The sequence below is a fragment of the Curcuma longa genome, chromosome 4 (genome assembly GCF_044706935.1).
Source record: "Curcuma longa cultivar G26 ecotype Majalengka, Jawa Barat chromosome 4, ITB_CL_G26_1.1, whole genome shotgun sequence".
NCBI lineage: Eukaryota > Viridiplantae > Streptophyta > Magnoliopsida > Zingiberales > Zingiberaceae > Curcuma > Curcuma longa.
In genome coordinates this window covers 12,743,535-12,765,033 of record NC_133864.1, presented here as the reverse complement: position 1 = coordinate 12,765,033, position 21,499 = coordinate 12,743,535, and the positions used below count along the sequence as shown (strand labels likewise).

At 38.0% G+C, this 21,499-nt stretch overlaps 4 protein-coding genes across 11 annotated transcripts; 1 reads left to right on the top strand and 3 right to left on the bottom strand.

The window, feature by feature from the left end:
- Window positions 1–1,197: 1,197 nt before the first annotated feature.
- Window positions 1,198–2,497, bottom strand: LOC141827886 (uncharacterized). Of its 4 annotated transcripts, XR_012601722.1 has the most exons (3): window positions 2,220–2,311; window positions 1,478–2,147; window positions 1,198–1,362 (listed from the first exon to the last, which is right to left on the bottom strand). XR_012601722.1 is itself a non-coding variant. In XM_074715227.1 (2 exons), the coding sequence occupies exons 1-2, from the start codon at window positions 2,378–2,380 to the stop codon at window positions 1,625–1,627; spliced, it is 543 nt and encodes a 180-aa protein (XP_074571328.1). In that variant the 5' UTR covers window positions 2,381–2,497; the 3' UTR covers window positions 1,364–1,624. The 4 variants fall into 4 exon arrangements, 3 of the variants coding, with proteins under 3 accessions (XP_074571328.1, XP_074571327.1, XP_074571326.1); XM_074715227.1 differs by lacking the exon at window positions 1,198–1,362 and having other exon boundaries at window positions 1,364–2,069; window positions 2,283–2,497; XM_074715226.1 differs by lacking the exon at window positions 1,198–1,362 and having other exon boundaries at window positions 1,364–2,147; window positions 2,283–2,358.
- A 1,582-nt stretch (window positions 2,498–4,079) lies between these two features.
- LOC141826871 (uncharacterized) lies at window positions 4,080–7,355 on the top strand. Its single transcript, XM_074714185.1, has 5 exons — window positions 4,080–4,255; window positions 4,738–5,632; window positions 5,769–5,969; window positions 6,286–6,481; window positions 7,024–7,355. The coding sequence occupies exons 2-5, from the start codon at window positions 4,778–4,780 to the stop codon at window positions 7,203–7,205; spliced, it is 1,434 nt and encodes a 477-aa protein (XP_074570286.1). The 5' UTR covers window positions 4,080–4,255; window positions 4,738–4,777; the 3' UTR covers window positions 7,206–7,355.
- Window positions 7,356–7,849: 494 nt separating this feature from the next.
- On the bottom strand, window positions 7,850–12,672 carry LOC141826656 (YTH domain-containing protein ECT4-like). Of its 5 annotated transcripts, XM_074713926.1 has the most exons (10): window positions 12,513–12,672; window positions 11,849–11,925; window positions 11,567–11,720; window positions 10,730–10,806; window positions 10,297–10,573; window positions 9,980–10,215; window positions 9,118–9,684; window positions 8,819–9,031; window positions 8,603–8,749; window positions 7,850–8,448 (listed from the first exon to the last, which is right to left on the bottom strand). In XM_074713926.1, exons 1-10 carry the CDS (start codon window positions 12,544–12,546, stop codon window positions 8,194–8,196), a joined length of 2,037 nt encoding a protein of 678 aa, XP_074570027.1. In that variant the 5' UTR covers window positions 12,547–12,672; the 3' UTR covers window positions 7,850–8,193. The 5 variants fall into 5 exon arrangements, with proteins under 5 accessions (XP_074570027.1, XP_074570022.1, XP_074570024.1 ...); XM_074713921.1 differs by having other exon boundaries at window positions 9,980–10,573; XM_074713923.1 differs by having other exon boundaries at window positions 9,980–10,570.
- A 3,457-nt stretch (window positions 12,673–16,129) lies between these two features.
- LOC141826052 (uncharacterized) lies at window positions 16,130–19,124 on the bottom strand. Its single transcript, XM_074713305.1, has 2 exons — window positions 18,237–19,124; window positions 16,130–16,405 (listed from the first exon to the last, which is right to left on the bottom strand). The coding sequence occupies exons 1-2, from the start codon at window positions 18,563–18,565 to the stop codon at window positions 16,345–16,347; spliced, it is 390 nt and encodes a 129-aa protein (XP_074569406.1). The 5' UTR covers window positions 18,566–19,124; the 3' UTR covers window positions 16,130–16,344.
- Between the last annotated feature and the right edge of the window lie 2,375 nt (window positions 19,125–21,499).

The following is a 21,499-nucleotide window of genomic DNA, read 5'->3' as shown; positions in this document are numbered from 1 at the left end:
TCATTCTCACTGTCTCATCTGATGCACTTCGCCAATCTATTATGTCCCTCCTTGCTGCTGAATTTGCTATGAAAGATTTGGGCCTTCTCAGTTATTTCTTGGGTATTACCGTTACACGGCATGCGGATGGGTTATTTCTTTGTCAACGTAAATATGCTGAGGACATTATTGAACGGGCCGGCATGACCTCTTGTAAGCCATCATCCACACCGGTAGATACTAAGGCTAAACTGAGTGTCTCTTCTGGATCTCCCTATGAGGATCCTACACATTATCGCAGTTTAGCCGGAGCATTACAATATCTTACATTTACGAGACCAGATATATCTTATGCTGTGCAACAGGTTTGCTTACATATGCATGACCCGAAGGGTGAACATATGAATGCTCTCAAACGAATTCTGCGATATATTCAGGGCACTCTTGACTATGGTTTACATCTTTACAAATCTTCGATTTCTGGTCTCATCTCTTACACTGATGCTGATTGGGGTGGATGCCCCGATACTAGACGCTCCACTTCTGGATACTGTGTTTTTCTTGGAGACAACTTAATCTCTTGGTCTTCTAAACGTCAACCTACTCTGTCTCGATCTAGTGCTGAAGCCGAGTACAGAGGGGTAGCTAATGTTGTCTCCGAATCCTGTTGGATCCGAAACCTTCTCTTGGAACTCCATTATCCGGTCCATAAGGCCACATTGGTTTATTGTGATAATGTTAGTGCGATCTATCTCTCAGGAAATCCCGTTCAACATCAGCGCACTAAACATATTGAAATGGATATCCACTTCGTCCGCGAAAAAGTTGCTCGTGGACAGGTGCGTGTTCTCCATGTTCCGTCCCGTTATCAAATTGCCGACATCTTCACTAAAGGACTTCCGCGCATACTCTTTGATGATTTTCGAGACAGCCTCAACGTACGGCAACCTCCCGCTTCGACTGTGGGGGTGTGATAGATTATGGAAATAATCTCTGGATTATGGAAATAATCTCTATAAATCTTTTATTATTAGATGTAAATATTTACCTTGTTAGATTATAGAAATAATCTCTGCATTATTAGAATGTAAATATTCATCTTAATTTGTAGCCTAAAAATACTCATGTACTCTCTATATATTTTATCATAATGAAAAGATGGGTACGCAGAATTTCTTTCAGATCTCCACTTCCATCAATTACTTGTCATGAAGACTGGTGGAAGGAGAATGAATAATAACTAGAACCATCTGGTGGGCGTGACGGATTTTCTAAAGGATGCTGATAGACTGATGAGTCATAAATTAATCTGTCGTGCCGAGAGAATATTCTGAAGCACGAATGAAGATATGTATCCGTGTAGTGTTAGATCGATGCGTGCATCTACAGAAGAATAATCAGAAGCCATTATTATTTGTGCTCCACAGATAGTTTTTTAATCCTTTCCTTTTTGAACACTAGCATTTACAGTCGAGCATAATTGAGGTGGAAAAATTACCTAGATTTTTGGCCTAAAATGCTATTCTTCTTCGGATCATGAAGCTGATTTGTTGATAGGCTCTTCCTTGCAATTTGGATTTTTTTTGTATCGTTCCTGTTCATCTGTTTGGCCTCTGTGTGATCTCGACAACGTTATGTTTCAGTCTCAACCAAGCAGTTCCGGAAAGCCGCTGCTCCCGGTACGGACCAGGTTGGACCGGGCCCTAAGGCCACCGCCGGTCCGCGGGCTGCTCGGCGTCGACCGCACGGCCCGCGGCGACTCGAGACTCCGCCGGAGGAGATGTTTGACGGCCGCGATCAGCTGCTCCGCCGGGTCGACCGCGGGCTCCTCGGCGGACCTGAAGCTCCGGCAGAAGGTGGCGTGCAGGCCCATGGCCTCTTCCGTGGAGATCAGGAGTTCCGAGCGGCTGATCTCGTCCCGCACAGCCTCCTCGCAGAGCCCGCAGATCCACCTCCCAACATGCCGCTCCCGCACAACCGCGATATACGCCGGCGTGCACTCCTCCGTGAGGCCGCAGCAGTCGCACGACGCGAACTCCACCTCCGCTGCGACCGCGGCCGTCGCCACCACGGAGGCTTCAGCCCCGCTACTAATCAACGTAGTCGACATGACGAAGAAAACGGATCCAGAATCAGGCTTCGCCTGGATCTAGAATCAAAATTTCTCCCTAGAAACACAATCAGGTATTCAGATCGACTCCTAGATTTAAATTTCTCCCAATAAAAAAAGGGGCACATACCGATTTGGTGGAGAAACGCCGATAGAGGAGGAGGAGGAGGAGGAAGAGAAGATGGGAAGCTACCTTCTCTGATCGGGGGATTCCATTTCTTCCCCGTCTCCTCTCGCTGCGATCCTTGGCAGTGGTTTTGACGCCGCTTCTGGCTGTGTAGAAGCTTCCATTTCTCGGTCAAAACTAAAAAACCGAAGGTTTCTTGCTGCCTCGCTCCCTGTAGATCTCTCTGAGAATTCCTCCCCCTTCTCGTTGTTTCCTCTTTTGTCGATACCGCAGGTGCTGTGGCGGGTGGGGTGGGGTTGGGGTTTGCGGTGAACGATGGGCTTTTATCGACTATGCATCGGGCTCCCCAGCAATGATTGAGGAGGGAATGGCGAGTGGGTGAAGCCTCCGCGTCAGCAAACATCAGGTTGGGTTGGTATTAGATGCCTCTTTTTTCGTACCCTTCCGGTACCCGCCAGTCCGCTCCCTACTGGACTCTGCAGGTACGAACGGTGGAGGGAAGCGAGAACTTAGAGGGCGAAGTGTTACTGTCGAAGAGGATGCCAGCTGTCTGCCAACTCATCGGCTGAGCGAACCAGGTCTTTGCCTAATTGTAACGTCTTGGTCAATGGTCAGCTCGTTGCGGAAATCAGCGGCGAACGTTATCAACAAAATTCTCAAATTTTCATTTATTCCTAATAAAAATCTTATTTTTTAAAAAGATAACTGTTATGGATTGATACGTGTAAAAAAAAATCAAGATCTAATCTTATTGGTATCGACATGACAAAAACAAAACTCGATCCCCATAGCTGACTAATTCAGTTTGGTGCCCAACCCTCCAACTAATTTGGCACATCACTTAATTTGACTCAAGGTCTTACCCTCTAAGCCCGAGCTCTCCTTTCAGTAACTACTCGAGCTCTCCTCATCGCCTGAGCTCTTCTCTCAATGATCGTCCGACCGTTCGAGCTCCCCACTCTATCCCAGTGGTCAAGTTGCAGCTGGCTCCCTGGTCCAATGACCACATGACCTACTCAATGCTCCACTCGGTGTCCTACTCAGTGCTCAATTAGCTCTACTCCTAAGTGAATCCTAGATCTCCCAGATAGAGATCTCCTCCTTAGTCAGCACAGTCCTGTTGAAGTCTACTTTCTTCACTCAGTCACTCAACTTGTTAAACCACCGTCAGAAGAACAGATATAATATTTGAGGATAACTCACCTACCTCATTAATACTGCATGATTTAACAGGGCATGGTCTGGGACTGTACTAAGCATAAATGATAGGACCTTTCACTACTATGACCATGAAATATTCTCCTTACCAAAGATGAGACATCTCCTCTGATGGGACATTTTCCCAATGACTCCATATAATAATCTCGTTTCTCACGGGCGGAGGTACGCGCACACACACAATCGACACTCTACCTCTCTAAGATTTCTTCTTCTTTTGCATCTTCGGTCCGTTAATTGACTTAAGTGTTAGAGTGATTAAACCAAGGCACCCGCTTGCCTCTATTCTAACCCTCCTTCGCTTTACAGTTTGATAGGAGACTCCACCGTTTGCGAGTCTTACATGATTTCATCATCATCAGTCGGTGATTCATCCGTAGATGATCTCAAATAGGAACAATAACATTTTTAGCTAATTGTTAGCCTCCTATTAACTTATTTTGCATTTCTAATAAATTAATAATTTTATATCAAAAATGTATTTACTGGATTATGCATAACACAAGTTTGATCTACCTATTATTATTATTATTATTATTATTATTATTATTATTATTATTATTATTATTATTATTTTTTAAAGAAAATCAGATGGATCCTTTAAAAGGATAGAATTAGATGGAACAAGCTTGACGGTCAAACTGCTACTCTGTCGTGTTGCCGTGCCGGCGGTGACTTGCTCCACCGCACCGCCATCGTTTACTTCCCTTCCCCGCCAATCAATTTCAGAACCAAAAGGAGAAGACGACCAACACTCTTTCCTCCTCATCGCTCGATCCGTTCATCAGCCTTCTTCCAGCATCATCGCCGATTGCCGATTGGTGAGACGCAACCGAGTATCTATGTTCTTCTGATTTTCTCCTGAGAATTTTTGCCTCTGCTTTTTGGTTGCCATAGTAAAATTTTAGGGTTCTTGTCGTTTTTCTTCGATTTAGAGTATTTGGGAGGATTGATATTTTGAAAGAAAAAAAAAAGTAATTATTTTCTTCTCAGATTCATTCACGGATATCGATTTCGTGAATGGGCCATAAGGCCCAGAATTATGGGTGAGAAAGGGAAGAAAAAAAAAAGTTCCTTTGATGATCAAATCTGAGTTGGAGAACACACTTGAACTAAGGAAATTATATCATTTCGTGAATCTATGCTCCATTTATACCTTAATATCTCAGAAAATCTTATTATTGTCATTCCCTCTCTCTTTTGAGTTATATATGAGAGAGGGGTGATTTCATATTATTTGTGATCATGTTTATCAAAGGGTTGATTTTACAAACTAATGATAGCCTAGAATCTGATTGCGCAGGAAATACTCTGTTGTCTCACGAATTGATCCCAAATAATCGATGGTGACAATGGCATTTAACGAAAAATCTTCATACTCCTCACTGTCAAAGTTAGATTTGGGTGGTTACCATGACAAAGAGAGTGGCAACTACTTGGTTGATCCTGATAAGGGTCCTTCGGGGCTGAGATTGCCAAAACATGATGGTCTATTCCAATCATCATCAGATGACTTTCTCGACCAATGCAATCAAAGTCAGAACTCCTTCCACAGAACCCAACTCAGAGCTAATCCTGAAGTGAACTTGAAGAATGTTTTGACTGGGTTGTATTCAATTCTTGTGGGGCGAAACCAAGCAGATAGTGCTAGTCAACCTCAGCTAACCTCTGGTTCAGATGAATCCTCAAGCTCAGACATATCATTTTTCGGTATAGGACCAAATGGAGATAGTTTTTTGCATCCATCAGTTTGTGTGCCAAGCGCACCACCTCTTGATGTAGAAGCTATTAACTGTGGTGCATTCAAACATACGCTTGAGGCAGATCCGCCCGAATGGATCCCTGATAGTTATTCAAGAGTCTGCATGCAATGCAATTCCCCTTTCACAGTCATCACCCGAGGAAGACATCACTGTCGTTTTTGCGGTTGTCTATTTTGCAGAGAATGCACAAAAGGGAGGTGCTTGTTACCAGTCAAATTCCGAGAACGGAATCCTCAAAGAGTCTGTGATTCTTGCTATGACAGGCTTGATCCTTTGCAGAGCATACTGATTGTCTCAAATAGTAATTCTGTGCAGTCAGCTAAACATGATGTTACTGACTGGACATGCATGAGAGGATGGTTAAATTTTCCTGTCGGCATGTCTATGGAGTATGAAATATACAAGGCCACAAGTACCTTGAGGAGTTATTGTCAGGTGTTGTTTCCCAATCCTATAACTTCTATGTTTGAAAATTTCATTGTAGTTTGTAGTATATCTTTTAAATCAAATATGAGCAGTTTCGGAATGTGGATATCATGCGCCACACATCAACATTTTGTCTAACATGCAGGTTGCTAGGTTAAATCCTGAGAAATCAATTCCCTGGGCTATCCTTAAAGGAGCAAAAGGACTTGCCATACTGACAGTAATTAAAGCTGGTGCACTTCTTACTTACAAGGTGGGTAGTGGTCTTGTAGTTTCTCGAAGAGTTGATGGATCATGGTCTGCGCCATCTGCCATTCTATCTGTTGGTCTTGGATGGGGAGCACAGGTAAGCATTAAATTGTTAGCTGTTCTTCTTTTTGTTGTTACACTCATGTTAAAATGCTTAGTGAAGCACTTATCTGGAAATTATATGTATGCCACTGTAGTAGTTAACTGCCATTCCCTGTTCTTCTCAATAGGTAAATAAGCCATATGATGAAAGTGGAAATTTCTGAAAAACAAAAAAAAAAGGAATACCAATTAACTACTTGGGGTGTATATATATTTATTTATTTAAAAATAAAATGGTTACATTTCATCATTATTTTGATATCACATTTGCTTCTTTTTTTTAAATTTTTCTTTATTTATTTGAAACTTAGATGGGAGGCGAGCTTACGGATTTCATCATTGTGCTTCATGGCTCTAGAGCAGTCAAAGCATTTAGCAGCAACATGCATGTCTCAGTGGGCGCAGGCTTGAGTGCTGCTGCAGGACCAGTAGGGAGAGTGTTTGAAGCAGACGTCAGAGCTGGCAGTAAAGGATCTGGCATGTGTTATACATACAGTTGTAGCAAAGGTAGTAATTCCTCAATACTGCGCACAAAGCATGCATCCCGTTAAATGACTAAGATAATTGTTAGTTTGGTTCCAAAGTATGCTCTAAATCATTGACTAGTTACATGCTGTGTCTTCATTGATTGAAAACCCCAATATAATTGACACTACCAGTTGATAACTTTGTTCCACTAGCAGAAGTAACATGCTGGTAAAGTTACTATTAACAGACTTTTCAAGTTATAGATGAAGATTGAGTAGAAGTTTTACTAGACATAAATTGAATTTGTCCCAAGCAAATAACAGAAAAATAGTCATGTTTTCTAAGTCTTGATGACAGGTTGCTGTCTGTATTTCATAAAAATAAGTTAGAACTGCCTATTTATAGGTGTATTTGCTAGTTGACATATGATTAACATCACAGCTCGATCTGCGCTGCAGATCAACAAGTTTTCTGTCGAAGTGTTTCAACAATATTGTCGTCCACTTCTAAGTAGTACCTTGAAAATTTAGCTAAAAATTCACTAGTAAGCCAGCCATCCTGATTTGTTTGGTATTTGGCAGGTGCTTTTGTTGGAGTTTCACTCGAAAGCAACTTCGTAGCAACCAGGATGGAGACTAACTTGCGCTTCTATGGCGATCCTTACCTGACTACAAATGACATTCTCTTTGGGACAGTGACCAGGCCTACAGCTGCTGAGCCCTTGTACATGGCTTTGAATGGCTTGTACTCAAAACTTAGTTAGTTGTCCTTCAATCATCTCTTGTACATATTCAAACCCACCCACAATCTATTCTCTTATGATCTCGGCTGACAAATAACTGGAAGGTGTAAATATCTCGTTCTTATTCACTGAATACATAATCCTGTCTATCAAACATCAACTGATTTGTGTTTGCAGTCAAGTCAAGGAGACTTTGGATCAAGTCAATTAGTCTTAAAGACAAAAGAAGAACAACAATAATGTGTTTGCAGTCTTTGATGACTTGGTCCTAGTTTGAGGCCACTTCGACTAAAATTTGTATTTAACAATAACTGTCAGTTTATTGGTAAGCCCCAGTCCAAAGCTCATTCATAGATTATTTGGTTATCAACCATGGATCTTTAGAGAGAATTCCCCACAAGCAATAGTTTCCTCTAGCATATCATGAAGTGCCTCGTTGAGCTTTCATTGAGTAAACTAATTGCCTTCCTGCAATCTTGCAATTCCCCCAAGATTAGTGTCCATGGAAGCACATAACAAAAAGAAGTACAATTCAATCTTTATTCAAGTTAGGTCTTTCAAAGATCATGCTACATGGTTTTTGATACCAAATTGAATATCAGCTGATATGACTTCATCCGTTCCCTTAATCCAGAACATAACTCATACACGCGTACAGACCGATCTCCAAAATATTAACTTTATTCATTTCAATAGACCATTGATACACATGAGAATAGAAGAGAGGGGAACACAATTTAGGCACCAGCTAACCAAAGAGATCCTTCACGCCAAAATAAAAGAGACCAAAATACACACCATAAACCCTAGTGAACACATTGATTACCTTTAATGCCTATGAAACCCAACCCCACCAATGCCCTACGTTGAGGAATTCCTTAAGAAACCAAACACAAATCAATTTGAAACTAGGATAGGAGAACAGCTTTGATACAATGGAGAAGCCAAGGCAAGACCTATTAATGAATATTACTAATAGAATCTTGATCTTGATTGAAGGTCGTCGTGGCTAGTAACCTTTGTCAACATCATTGGCGACGGCATGCTTTTCAGCCATTGATTTAGTAGTAGCCTTAGGAGCAACACCGGCAGCTTCGGCGGCACAGTTTGTTTCTGATAAAACAAGTTCCCCAACCCTAAGCCCGCTTTGTGCAGAATCTTTCTTCAAGATTTTAACTACTTCCATGAGCTTATGTGATCCAGGCTTACTGTTTGCCGCATCCTTGTCCTTCTCGTCCAACATGACTGGTTTTCCATCCATGGCCTGAGATGAAGATCATATAAATAAGTGCTGCGAAGGCAAAGGCAATGCAATCCTACTGTGAATGGGAAGTTCCAAGAAAAAACTCGACATGAATTTCAAAGGAAACAAATACAACTGAGCCATTGAGCTATCAGTGATCTGGAATAGGTCGTGCCTTTTTCTGAAGATGAGGTTGCCTAGTTCTCCTTTCTTGCATCACCTTCTGCCGGGCCTCGTAGAAACTGAAATCGTCCACAATAGATGTCTTGCTCACATGTTCCTTGAAAAGTTTAAGCAGTTCAAGACCTTGTTCAAGCTTCACCTGAAGAAAAGAGACAAAGGTGATCAACAATAATTCTTTACCTGAATAGAAGTAGACAATTTTCCTCACCTCCTGAGTATCTCTACTGTTTGTCACTGGCTTGTTTTCATTGTTCTCCAATGTGATATGCTTCAGCATGCTATTAGGTACGTCCTTCACAATATGCCACTTGACAGGAAAGCACCCAATCCACTTGTCCTGCTGCCAGAAATCTAATGTTTTGTTGAAATCAACAGGACCTACCATCTCTGCAACACCTACGAACTGTCCGCTTGTGTTCACCTATAATACAAAAGCAAAATTATCAACGATCACACAAGAAAAAAAATGATAAAAAGTGAAGAGCCAACTTCTAAATTAATGCTTACAGAGAATAACAAGAACACTGGGCATCCGTTAGTCTTCTCCTTCGATTCCTGATAAGCAACATCCAGCTTCTTGTTCCCATGAGGAGTGCTAGCCCAGACATTATACTTGATACTTTTGTGAATATCATCCTCACTGTATGATTTCATTACAAAAAACTTGGCATCTGAATATGTTACAGGGAAATCTGCAGCGTTGTATTGATCGTTTTCAAGGACTGCAGAGGAGTCCTGGCCATTTGTAGGAAGACTCTGTTCCCTTTCTGTAAGGGAAAAATCAAGCCCAAACCCCTTTTGGTTTCTAAAGCGCTCACCCCTTGGACCTTTATTAAGCTCACTCAGCTCTTGCAAGTTCCCATTACTTGAGCCATAGAAACCATTGACCTGACCCCTAGGCATATATTTGCTACCCATGGGCATTACCCATCTTCCATTCATGCTGGAGTCATACAAATTCGAATAGAAACCATGATTGCCTCTGAAATCATTACCATTCCGGCCATACAGTCTGTTGTTAGGGTACATCTTGTTCACCATTCCTGGAACTGCTGATCTAGATGTATGCATTCCCTGGGAAATAGTGCTCATAATGTTAAATTAGTAGGGGAAATATATATACATGGAAGACAGAAATCTGAAAATGGAAGAGAACCACTCCTAACATGAACAAGACGACTCCAAGTATGAGCTAAATTTGATTCTGGAAATCAGAACACTAAACCAAGTTAAAGTTCAGTGACAAGTGCTTGGTTTGTTGCAAGGTATGTTATGAGTACTAAGATTAATTATTAGGAAGTACTAATCTGGTTCATTTAAATGCATAATAAACAACTCAGTTAACAGAACCTATTAGTGACGTGCATACCATAAGAGGAGGGAGGGGACGAAGATTCTGATTTTTAATAGATGTAGTATTCGCAACATGAGGAGACATTGAAGACGCATTATTAGTGGAAGTGTGTCTCTGCTGCCCATCAGCGAATACGGAACCATCATACCATGAAATAGGTGACCACATGCCATCAAACCCATATCTTAGATCTTGATAACCTGAAGAAGATGGTTGTCCACCAGATGAAGTGCTTTTACCAACCACACCACCTGTATTTGATGCAGTATTGTGTTGGCTTTGTTTTACTTTTGCAACTACATTGTTGTTATTTGTACTTCCTTTAGCAATACCATTTGAATTAGCTTTTGTTGTATCTATTGGAGTAGGAGCAACATCAGTTGCAATAGATGTAGAAATATCCACTTTGGAACTAGGATTTTGGCCTGCTGCGTATGGAGCATTTGTAGGTAGCAGTGGTTGGAAATATGCAGCTGGGAACTGGTACTGTTGGGGTGTGTATAACTGATTGCTATGCCCCAAAGTTGGAACTGGGGAACCAGGTGAAGGATATGGACTATATGGAGCATAGCCATATCCATGATGATACATGTCTCCATAAACCCCCTGCTAAAAATTAGAAATGCTATCAAAACCTTGACATGCATATACAATTATAAAACAACTTGTGAGTTCAAATTTAAAAAAATAAATTGATCAATAAGGTAGTAAGGCTATCATCAAAATGAGACACTCAAAAAAGCATAGGGATTTAATACAACTTACATGTGAAGGCACCTCTATTCCATCATGGTTAACATATCTAGAATAATCCTCCCAATCTGTCACTGAGCCATCATAACCTGAAGTGTTCACAAATATATTCACTCTTCTATAGAGAGACACTACAATCTCATTGGAACTGAAGAGATTTAAAACAAAGTGAGACTCTAGAATAATTTCATCAAGTCATTAAAGGAAAAAAAATGGATCATGTTCAGATAACTAATGTTTTAAAAAGCATAAGCAGTCGAGACACCATACAACAAGCGGACACATTTATTGAAAGAAGAAAAAAAAAAACTAGTTCTATTGACAAAAATATGTAGCAGAATGTATAAAAAACTGCATTTCAATAGTATATAAAATTAATTTAACTAAATAACAATACAAACAAATTTTTATGTCACTCAAAATTATTACATCTTCCCCAAAATCCACAACTTCCTATACAAAATGTTGCATACAAATACAGCCAAGCATAAAACATAAATCACACATAAAAAAAAGCAAGTTAACCAACTAATGTGATCTATATAAAAAATACTCATTGATGTAATGAATACATAGACTATATTGCTTGTATATCTGTTGGGTAACATGTTATTAATCGGATTAGGATTAACTTGGACATGACTTGAACTTTCAGAAGACAAGACTATGCAATCCTTATGCAAACAAAAGCAGATGCAATGCAATCCTTACTGCAGAAGTGGATTGTGAATTACCTATATAAAACAATGATGACAACACAAACATCCAATTAAAACGGTCTAAAACAGAACAAAGACAACATGACAATTGAATTGATTATTGAAATCATCCAAGGCATTTACATCTAACCTCCATAGTAGTAAGATGAAGGGTATCCATTTGGTAAGTAGGACATGCTTGCATCCTTATGATCCTGAAGCAGAGGAGTAAGAGAACGCTCATAAGTAGGGATTGGAGCGACTTTCCCTCCATTTGCTGAAGCATACTGGCCTCCTGAGGTCTTCTTAAAAACACGCAAAGTCAATTAGCAACAACTTTATTCAAATATCAATTTATATATTAATATACTGTTACCATCCCGCCAAAAGCAAGTAAAGGAAACGCCCATGATTAGAACAGCTAGAATTCTACCTTCTTTGTAACTCCTGAAACATTGTCACTCTTGGTGTTGGAGTCCAGGGATAACTTTTGCATCAGATCTGTGGCTTCTACGACAAAATTATTAAGGAATAGCTGAAATTGAAAGCATAATACTTATTTCAAACCAAATACAAATCTCTCTCTCTCTCTCTCTCTCTCTCTCTCTCTCTCTCTCTCCCTCTCAAACCGATTCTCCAGATTATTAATACAGATGTATGATTGAAAAGCAAATTGAAATTACGAATCAAATATATAGTTATTTTTTCACAAGCTTTAACATAGCAAACTGACTTACAAATCAGATATACAGTTATTCTTTCACAAGCTATAGCATCACTAACCCACGAATTCTTTGACAAGGAAACCTACAGAAGGTGAATACAAGAAATAAAGTACAACGTAGCACCAGACCGTAGCTTTAAAAAAAAAAAAAACTATTTTTGACGACTCTAAAGTATCTCAACCCAAGCAAAGAAACAAAAACAGATCAACTCACCAGAGCAGCAAAACGAAAGCTAACGCTGACGAATGCGTAAAAACAACAACAGAAGCAAAATCAAGTCTTTGAACATATAAGCGATTGAAAATCACCAGAACAAAAAAGAACAGATCAGATCAAGGACCAAGGAACCAATTCCATTGGAAAGAAGGATACGGTCAGCTGGAGGAGCAGGAGAGACTTTCGCCATGAAATGATCTGCAGGTGTCGGAAGCGCAGAGGAGTTAGCAGTTCCAGGAGGATTGGATGGCTCTGAACTCTCCAAGAGGAGGGAGAGAAACCCTAGGAGAAGAGTGGAAGCGGGCGCCGCCACAGGAGACGTGGGTAGGAAAAAAGAAGCAGAATTGATAAAAATACCCCGCCTTCGCAAGGCGCCACTCTGATTACTGAACCGCCCCATTTCTTACTCTCATTCGACGCCATTCCATAGATGATTGGGCCAAAATGCAGATCGTTTTGGGACCCGTATCTGTCAACGTAGATTGTCCGATCAGCGAACGGTATAAAATTCGGGTAAATCAAGAGCGAAGGAGTTCCCCTCTCCCTTCTGGATGGTGCTTCTCAGCGTCAGCCTTCTCTGCGAAGTAATTCAAATACGATGATAAAAAATGGATCATGCAGCACCTTTTTAAAAACTATTTATAAATTCATTAAAAAATATTACTAAATTATAAAATAACTGCAAATGTTTTACTTTATATTATACCAGTGCGAAAAGTTATATATATAATAAATTAACAAAAACAAAATTTTAATATTTTATTTTACATCTTATCTAAATTAATTAATTAAAGAATTCACAATTTAACAATAAAAGTAACTTATTATTATAATTTTAGCAAATGGTGGAATCCATCACCCCAGCAGTCTCACACGATCGATTTCATGATTTTGTCGATATTCGATCCTTGTCCACTTCAGCAACTCTACTCCGTTGTAACCAATTCAATTATACCCGGGGGGCATATTATTATAACAAACAATATGACAATGGATAGCTTGAGACACATAGGTTCATCTCGAGCAAAGTGAGTGAGAAGATATATATCTGAGCGTGCAAGCACAATTTTTCTTTGTATTCAATATCAAAAAACAATTTAATAAAAGAAAAAATGGCCAAATGAATTTGATACAATCCATTAACACTTCTAATCTCTCCTATTCGCTATCTCAACGCCCTTCTAGAGTCGGTCCTCACGAATATGAAGAAAGTTCATAAAGGTACACAAGTGTTAGATGCATGACGGAATCGATCTCATATCATCACCTCCTAAAATTGATCATTGACCATTACGTCAACAATATCATACGCCCACCGTTAGTGCTACGCACTGAAAGCCTAATCTCTCCTATTCACGTTCTAGTTATGTATGAATCCATTCCTTTAAGGGCATTTAATATAAGCTTATAGATGAGGATAACTTTTTCACTTCACTTTTTCTACCTTAGTTATGGATGGCTAGTTATATGTAAATTCATCTCTTTAAGAGCATTTATTTAATTTCACCTCATCTTAGTTATTATGGCTAGTAGGAAGATATCTCGTGTTGTATTTTGGAATAGATAACTTGTGCGAGAGATGATATCTCATCTATGTTCCAATTCACTAATTAATCAAATGGTTGCGTATAATATGAACACCCCTATGTTGTCATACATCACTAGTCCAATGCTACATGCCAAATGGCAGACGTTCAATTTCAAGCAAAGTTTTTGTCCTCTGAATCAGCAACGTAATCTTATCCCTTCGTTGAATAAAGACATCGGACATTAAGAAGAAATTGGGTGCGGTGCAAGATTTTAGAGAATGGCTAGAAGGTTCTATCCTCAAAGAGACGCAGATGAGAAAACAAGAATTGCATCTCTCCGTATTCTCGAAGAATCGTCTGTCCGTCAATTTGTTTAAGTAGCTAAGAAGGTTCTCCAAAAACAACTGATGCAATTCGATTTTGACTGAAATATACATATTCTCTATTTGACGAAAAAAATTATGAAAAATAACACTAAATACAATTATCTGAGTGAATCACATTACCACATGACGAAACAATCGTAGAGATCAACTATTGGTGATCTCAACATAAGCACTTCCTGAATTATCAACAACAAAAAAATAGAAGGTTCTGTGAAACAATCACAAGTTCGTTCAAACGAGGCGTACCTGTAGGTTAAAATCAATTCGTTGGAACAAGCATAAAGTGACCAATATTTTGTGCCCCTGAACAAGAAGTGAGAGATTGCATTCTTCTATAAAAGATAAAATTTGTCATCCCAATGGTTTCACGATCATATATGAGAAGGTAAATCGAAAAATTATAGTTGATGATGATAGAAGAGAATATTATTATTAAAATTGTTTGAAACGAGTAATAAAAATTTTTTTATTAAAAATAATAATAAAATTAAAATTATTATTTTCTGTATTAAATTTTTATTAAAATTATTTTTCTATGAAAATGTAATATATTTTCTATCAACATATAAAATTTCAAAATTTTTAAAAGATTGAATATTTTTTTAATAATTATCAAATAAAAGTTATATTTTAAAAAATTTAAAAATTAATTAAAATATATTTTGATAAAAATTAATTTTTCATGATTAAGGATATTATGATCTACCTCTTTAAAAAATTTAGAAATTTGTATGATCCGAAATATTTTGTATCATATTTTGTTTCACATCTCAATATTTTTTTTATTGTTGTTGGGAGAGTAATAAAATAAATTAAAAAATAGTCATAAATACATGAGAGTAAAAATATTGTTATTGTATTATGTTTGTTTAACGTCCGATTAACATGTTCGTTGTTATTATGTTTATTATTTATCTTAATTTCTAATTTAGTTGGATCGATATTAAAAAGAAAGAAATTATTAGTATTAATGAAGTTTTGATGTGTGACCGCTGCACTAACTTCCACTGCACCAACCTACAATCAAACCATGGTGAGCAACAATGGTGTAACGGTTAAACCGAATAAACCGAGTTGTAACCGACCGAATTAAAAAATTCGGTTCGGTTATACGGCGTATTTGTAATTCGGTTATTTTTTCTATAAAAATCGGTTAATTCGGTTAATTCGGTTCGGTTTCGGTTTTAAAGTTTCTTATTCGGTTAAACCGAATAAACCGACCGAATTATGCGCTTTTAAAAAATAATTTATAAATTTTAAATAACTAAATTTATAAATCCCTAATTAATTAATAAATTTTTTATAATATTTAAAAAATTCGGTTAATTCGGTTAATTCGGTTAAAAACCGAATTAACCGATAAAAATCGGTTCGGTTTATTCGGTTTTTATTGGAAAATTCGTCGGTTCGGTTGGTTTGAAAAAAATCGATTTATTCGGTTTTCGATTTATTCGGTTCGGTTCGGTTCGATTTTAACCGAATGCTCACACCAACCTACAATCAAACCATGAATACTTAAAACATCCTACCTACTGCTGCCCTATAACCGTAGGGACACTACCGTTTCTAACGTGTGGATCTTGCGTGAACCTCAACATAATTTATGTAATCTTAAAGCTTTTTTCCTTTTTCTAATCAGTATTGTTTTAAATTATTTTTATTTTAAAGAAAACTAAATTATCTAAATCTTTAATATTATTAGTTAGAAAAAAGTTACAAATTAAAATCTCTTGTAATATAAATTGGTACGATTAAAAATACAAACGCTATTACCTCACCCAAAGGGACCTCCATTTATTTCCAACTACATCCCATAATTTGGAATAAATTGCACTTAACTAAATCCAGTGGGAGTTCGTTATCAATGTGAATCAACTCCATCAGCTTGAATTCAATGAAACACATTCAGTCAAACAAAATTGTCATGAGCTGAAAAAACTGGATTTTTATGGCATAATCATCTCAGGATGATATACACAGAAAACAAAGGATCTAAGATATCAAGTTTTTCCAAGTAGCTGCACATTCGATCCATGGTAATCTAGGAGTTCATCCAAAGCAAAGAATTTGTTATCATTGAATCGCGCAAATGCATCCTCTGTTGCCACTGTTATAATCGTCTTCATCAGATTCGCTGCGAGAAAGAAAAACAGTACCAAAATTACTGGAAAAATATCTATCATGAGATGTTTAAGCAGAAACGTATGATTAATAGTTTGAAGAACTATCTATGAACAACACATTGATTCCTGAAGGCAGATTGTAATCAGCCATTTAACCTCACCTTATATAGTGAAAATAAAAAAAGAAAACAAGCTAAGTAATTCAATGGATAGAGACAAAAAAAACAGCGATGCATCATGAGTTCCCAACTATCAAACAGTGCGCAAACTAATTAATCAAACAGCAAGTTATATCGATAGGTACATCACCAGATTTTCCATCTTAAGAGAAGAACATAAGATTAGTCATTGTGCACTTGTTGATAATTATCTATATAACTTTGGTCAAAATTTAATAAACAGTGGCGCTCTAAGTAATTCAAACACAAGCAAAATTTGTTTTTATACTGAAAACCGATACATTAAGAAATCAATGCAAATGCCAATGAAGGGAAGGTTATTATTGTCTGCTTGGAAATCCACAAGTATCAATTTCAGTTGTATGCCAGGAAGACCTTCAAGGGTGACAAAATCTTTGAGTGGTTTCAGCTGAGACTTGAAGGGGATCCTCGAGAGACAACAATGACATGGTAGGGTGCTTCAAGTATGTGAAGAAAAGAGGAAGTGCAGGGGCGTGGAGGTCCGACATTCGTATCAAACCAGTGCTTTTCCTTTAATGGATGGAAAAGAAGAAAGGTCCAACCCTAGTGAGATTCGGCTTTACACCAAGCTGAGGGATAAAATTCTATTACTCGAGTAGAAAGGGAATATGACACTCATGAATAGGGCTCTAAAGCAACATTTAATGATATACTAACAATGTTAGACACTTAGACTACACTATTAGCACTTGCATAGTGCTATAAACTCTAATGAACACAACTAAAAAAAATTGAGAAAAAATGTCTTATTGCAACTTTCATCAATTTACAAGGAGGTCGAAGGAGAAGTTCATGTTGTTGTTGGATCGTATAGGCACTGGTGGAGTAAGTTGAACTGTTGAACAAATTCAACAAGAATGAGAAAGAGGAGCAAGAAAACTAAGATACAGTTATCATTTTCATATAAAACTATACATCATTCCTATGCATGTGTATGCCTAAGGAAACAACTCAGTGATTTTTTTTCTCATTCTTCTGCTCCATTCTTCCATCTCCAACATGCATCCGTTATTCTAATTGCCATACCTCAAAGAAAACAACTTTTAGTCTAAAATCAAACAAGTAAACATCATTTTCTTGAAGTGATGTATATATATCTTCTACATCCTTGAACACTATTGACATTGTTTCCATAACAGTCGCAGAATATTTTTACTGCAGGTTTTACTTTCTTGCATTATTCTTGTCAAAATTGGCAGAAACCATTAGATGATTAAAACTATTGAAAACAAATTCACAAAGACAATAGAAATAAGATGATGTAATATTCTTCAACAATAAAACTACATTATGGAGAGAATTATAAACAATTGACAACAAATGCCATTAAGGTTTTACTTCTAGAGATTAGGTCAATAGATAAGAAGCAAAAAATCTAACTTAAAATACATGGAATGTAAAATAACGAATGCTAATCTCTACTGCAGCATGAAGGATGCTTGACTGAAAAAGGTAAACCATATCAATATATCATATTGTAGGCCCTGTAGAACACTAGAATAACATGACATTTAACTAGGAATTGACTAATAATTGTCTGCCAAACAGGAGTGAACTTATTGGACAGCTAATTCCAAAGTTAAGAGAAAAAGAACCATCTCAGGATGCATCAGAATCTGGCTTTGTAAAAAAATGAACTTACCTAAGTTCAAATTCCTTGATCTCAACGAGTTCCTTCCCTGACAAATCCATCCACTTAACGTTTCCCTTTACAACCTGCTCTGAATCTAGTGATCTAGGCTTTTTTAGGCTGCTCTTAAGCAATATCTCACAGTTCCCATGCTCTGCGCTTTTCTGTTCGAACACAACTTTCTCATCCGAATCCTTTTCCTCCAACACAATAGGAATTGGCGTAGCAACATCTTGATCACCACTGCACTGCGACTTCCGAGAGTTGAGCGGGTCGCAGACGTCGGGCGATTTCGAGCAGCAAACGAGGGGATAATGACAATTGCAGGATGAAATTTTCATGTCAGATCGCAACCACTTAAATCCGGTTTCATGACTCGAAGGGGAAATCTTTTAGGAAGAAAGCCCTGAAACCCACCCCAAAATGTTCCTTCAAATTGCTCACTTCAGATCTCCAGAAACAACTCAGCCAGTTAAAAAAAAAAATGACAAGAAGGTTGGAATCTCATACGAGCGCCAAAAAGGAGAAATTTTTCCCCTAGACGACGAAACCCTAGGATTCAGCCAGCCAAGTTTCGGAGTGAAGAAAGGATTTTGCTGGCCTTTTGGTTGCTTTAACCCACTCGAGAACGAAATTCCAAAAGAAAAGAGCAACGGAGAGAAGCACGACCAGAGAAAGTAGATAAAATGAAAAGAGGGGGCATACGGAGAGCCAAGATCGTTCCTTCTGTTGCCTGGCAGTCAGTCCACGCGGATATCTTCCGGAAATCAAGAACATGGGATGGGGCGATAGCGAACTCTGGAACGACCGATTCAAAGGGGAAAGATAAAATTATCAAGCGTCAATTGCCAGCCACCCAACCACCGGAGCTCAGTGTAGAGAAGAGGAACTTGCAGAAGGCGACAAATGGCCGATGCGTCCTATGCATTGATTGGTCAATGGCTTGATGGCGTACGTTTGGATAGATGCAGCAGCGACGATCTTTATCTGATTAATTAAATATATTTAAAATAAAAGTTATGCACATTCAAAATTTATTTTTAAACAAATATTTAGTCGAATTCTATTTTTTTAATTATTCTTTTTACTATTTTTATTGAGTGGATAAAAATTGAATTTTCACGAAGTCGAAATAATGTCCTTTTCATAATGATTCATTGTAGTTTTTCGATTTACTTTTTCATAGAGGTCGTGGAGGGGACCGTGTCGAACCACTGAAATGACAGATTCTATCTTTTGCTGAAGAAGAGATAAAAATTTCATTCATGATAAAAATCTATCTATTTAGTATAACGTTGAAGTTTTCTTCTCGTCTTCGATTTGTGAGGGATAACACACATCAAATGTCTAGGTGACACTTCAAAAAAATATATATATAAAAAAAAGAAAAGACACATACACATACTAAGGGGTCGAACTACTTAACAAGTCGATGTTAGTGAGAGCCATAGAGCCAATCATTTGATGGTTGTTGTATAGATTCATTGTATCATATTTTCTACATTTTATAAAGACATTTTATATTATGGTTATTATACTTACTTGATATTCGTGTCATATAACTAAGTATAATAATGTCCTTGAGTAGATCATTCATATCTATATCAATCGATTGGTTAAATCGATAGAGAGATGATATAGAGAACACTACTCTAAATGATTCCTAGTCAAGTATTAACATTCAAGGACAATGTTAATGCGACGAGACTAGCATATAGGTTAACTCAATGACTTGATTTCACAAGTCATGGATATGAGATATCAAGTTGACACATGGGTATGTATTGGAGAATGTATACTGAATGACCCGCCATGAGAAAGTATCATAGATCGTTATATGAATGTCATATACTTTCTCATGTGACAATTAGTATGACTATTAGTCCTTAGACCTGAAGTCACCATGGTTCCCTACATAAGGAGTTACTTACTTTGGCTTCGTCAAACGTCACCCGTAACTGGGTGGACTATAAAGGCGATTACTGGGTATGTAACAAATTATGTGGAGGGATGTGAGTGATGTAGATGGGATCTATCCCTCCTATATAACGGGAGTGATATCATAGTTCTTGATAGACTGAGACCACTAAAGTGCATGACCATGTCCAAATGAGTCAACATGTGATGTTGAGCTCATTTGATTGTAGTGAGTCTACTTGGAGTTCAAGACATAGATTGATTAGAGGATGACACGGTCTATGCTTCAGTTTGATCAATCATTATATCAAGGATAGAAGGACATTGTCACATATTGTGAAGAGTCACAATTAGTAGTCACAATGGTGATGTTGGATCTCAACATTCTTGTAACTTGGGTAGTAGTGATATGTTGCTAGATACCGCTCACTACTTATGCACCTAAATGAGTTTAGGGGCATTGCCAACGTTACAAGGACCTATAGGGTCACACACAAAGGACAATTAGGTGGACATTAGGTTTGTATGATGAACCAAGAGGATTAGATTCGTGTGATGAATCAAGTTGGGTTAAGTATAATCCAAACTAGACTAGTGGAGTTGATTTGATCAACTTTGGGAGATTAGAAGTCAAGTTTGACTTGACTTGAGAAAGAGAACTTTATAGTCAAGTTTGACTTGATTTTGGGAGTCAAGTTTGACTTGACTTTTGTGTCATGTCATCATAAATGTTGACTTGATTTTTTGTCATGTCATCATCTATGTTGACTTGACTTATGTCACCTCATGGTCAATGCTTGACTTGACCATTTGACTTTGAGGTGAGGTGGCATAAGAGGTGACCAATGATGATGCTCCACATCATCATGGATGCCACATCATGAGGGTTACAATAAGAGTTTGTAACTTAAGGCTTTTAATGGGATTAATTAGCCATGAATGTCCTTGATGTGGTCAGCCGCAAGAGGTGAAAAAATGTGGTTTTTCATTTTCAACGTGAACTCCATCTTCTTGCTCTCTTTCCTTGGTTTTTCTTCCTTCTTCTTCCTCTCCTTTACTATTGATCGGAACTTGCTAGAGGCGCTAGCACACCTTGTATTTCGATTTTTTCACCATATTGTCCGTGTGGATACCAATAGAGGAGTGACGCTTGACGTTCTTGAGATTCGGCAACGTTTTAGACGAGCGAGATTCACGAAGGGCACGCACCAAAGATAAAACTCTTCATGTAGATGTAGAGTAAACTAAATATGTACAAGAAAAACAATTTTATATTTTTTCGCACGGATCCTTTGGCATGGACTTCCGGAGTTTCCGCAATGTAAAAACGGTTTTTACGGTTCGAAAAGTCCAACAGT

Bases quoted from the DNA above. Each gene is read 5' to 3' on its own strand.
- LOC141826052 (XM_074713305.1), bottom strand. From the start codon at position 18,565: ATGAAAATTTCATCCTGCAATTGTCATTATCCCCTCGTTTGCTGCTCG. The intron at 16,406-18,236 runs GTAAGTTCATTT...TCTTTCTCGCAG, and splicing joins ATCAAGGAATTTGAACTTAG to CGAATCTGATGAAGACGATT.
- LOC141826871 (XM_074714185.1), top strand. From the start codon at position 4,778: ATGGTGACAATGGCATTTAACGAAAAATCTTCATACTCCTCACTGTCA. The intron at 5,970-6,285 runs GTAAGCATTAAA...TTTGAAACTTAG, and splicing joins GTCTTGGATGGGGAGCACAG to ATGGGAGGCGAGCTTACGGA. The intron at 6,482-7,023 runs GTAGTAATTCCT...GGTATTTGGCAG, and splicing joins TACATACAGTTGTAGCAAAG to GTGCTTTTGTTGGAGTTTCA.
- LOC141826656 (XM_074713921.1), bottom strand. From the start codon at position 12,546: ATGGCGAAAGTCTCTCCTGCTCCTCCAGCTGACC. The intron at 9,032-9,117 runs GTAAGCATTAAT...TTTGTATTATAG, and splicing joins CAGTGTTCTTGTTATTCTCT to GTGAACACAAGCGGACAGTT. The intron at 8,750-8,818 runs GTGAGGAAAATT...TCTTTTCTTCAG, and splicing joins ACAGTAGAGATACTCAGGAG to GTGAAGCTTGAACAAGGTCT.
- LOC141827886 (XM_074715227.1), bottom strand. From the start codon at position 2,380: ATGGAAGCTTCTACACAGCCAGAAGCGGCGTCAAAACCACTGCCAAGG. The intron at 2,070-2,282 runs GTAGCTTCCCAT...TACGTTGATTAG, and splicing joins GAATCCCCCGATCAGAGAAG to TAGCGGGGCTGAAGCCTCCG.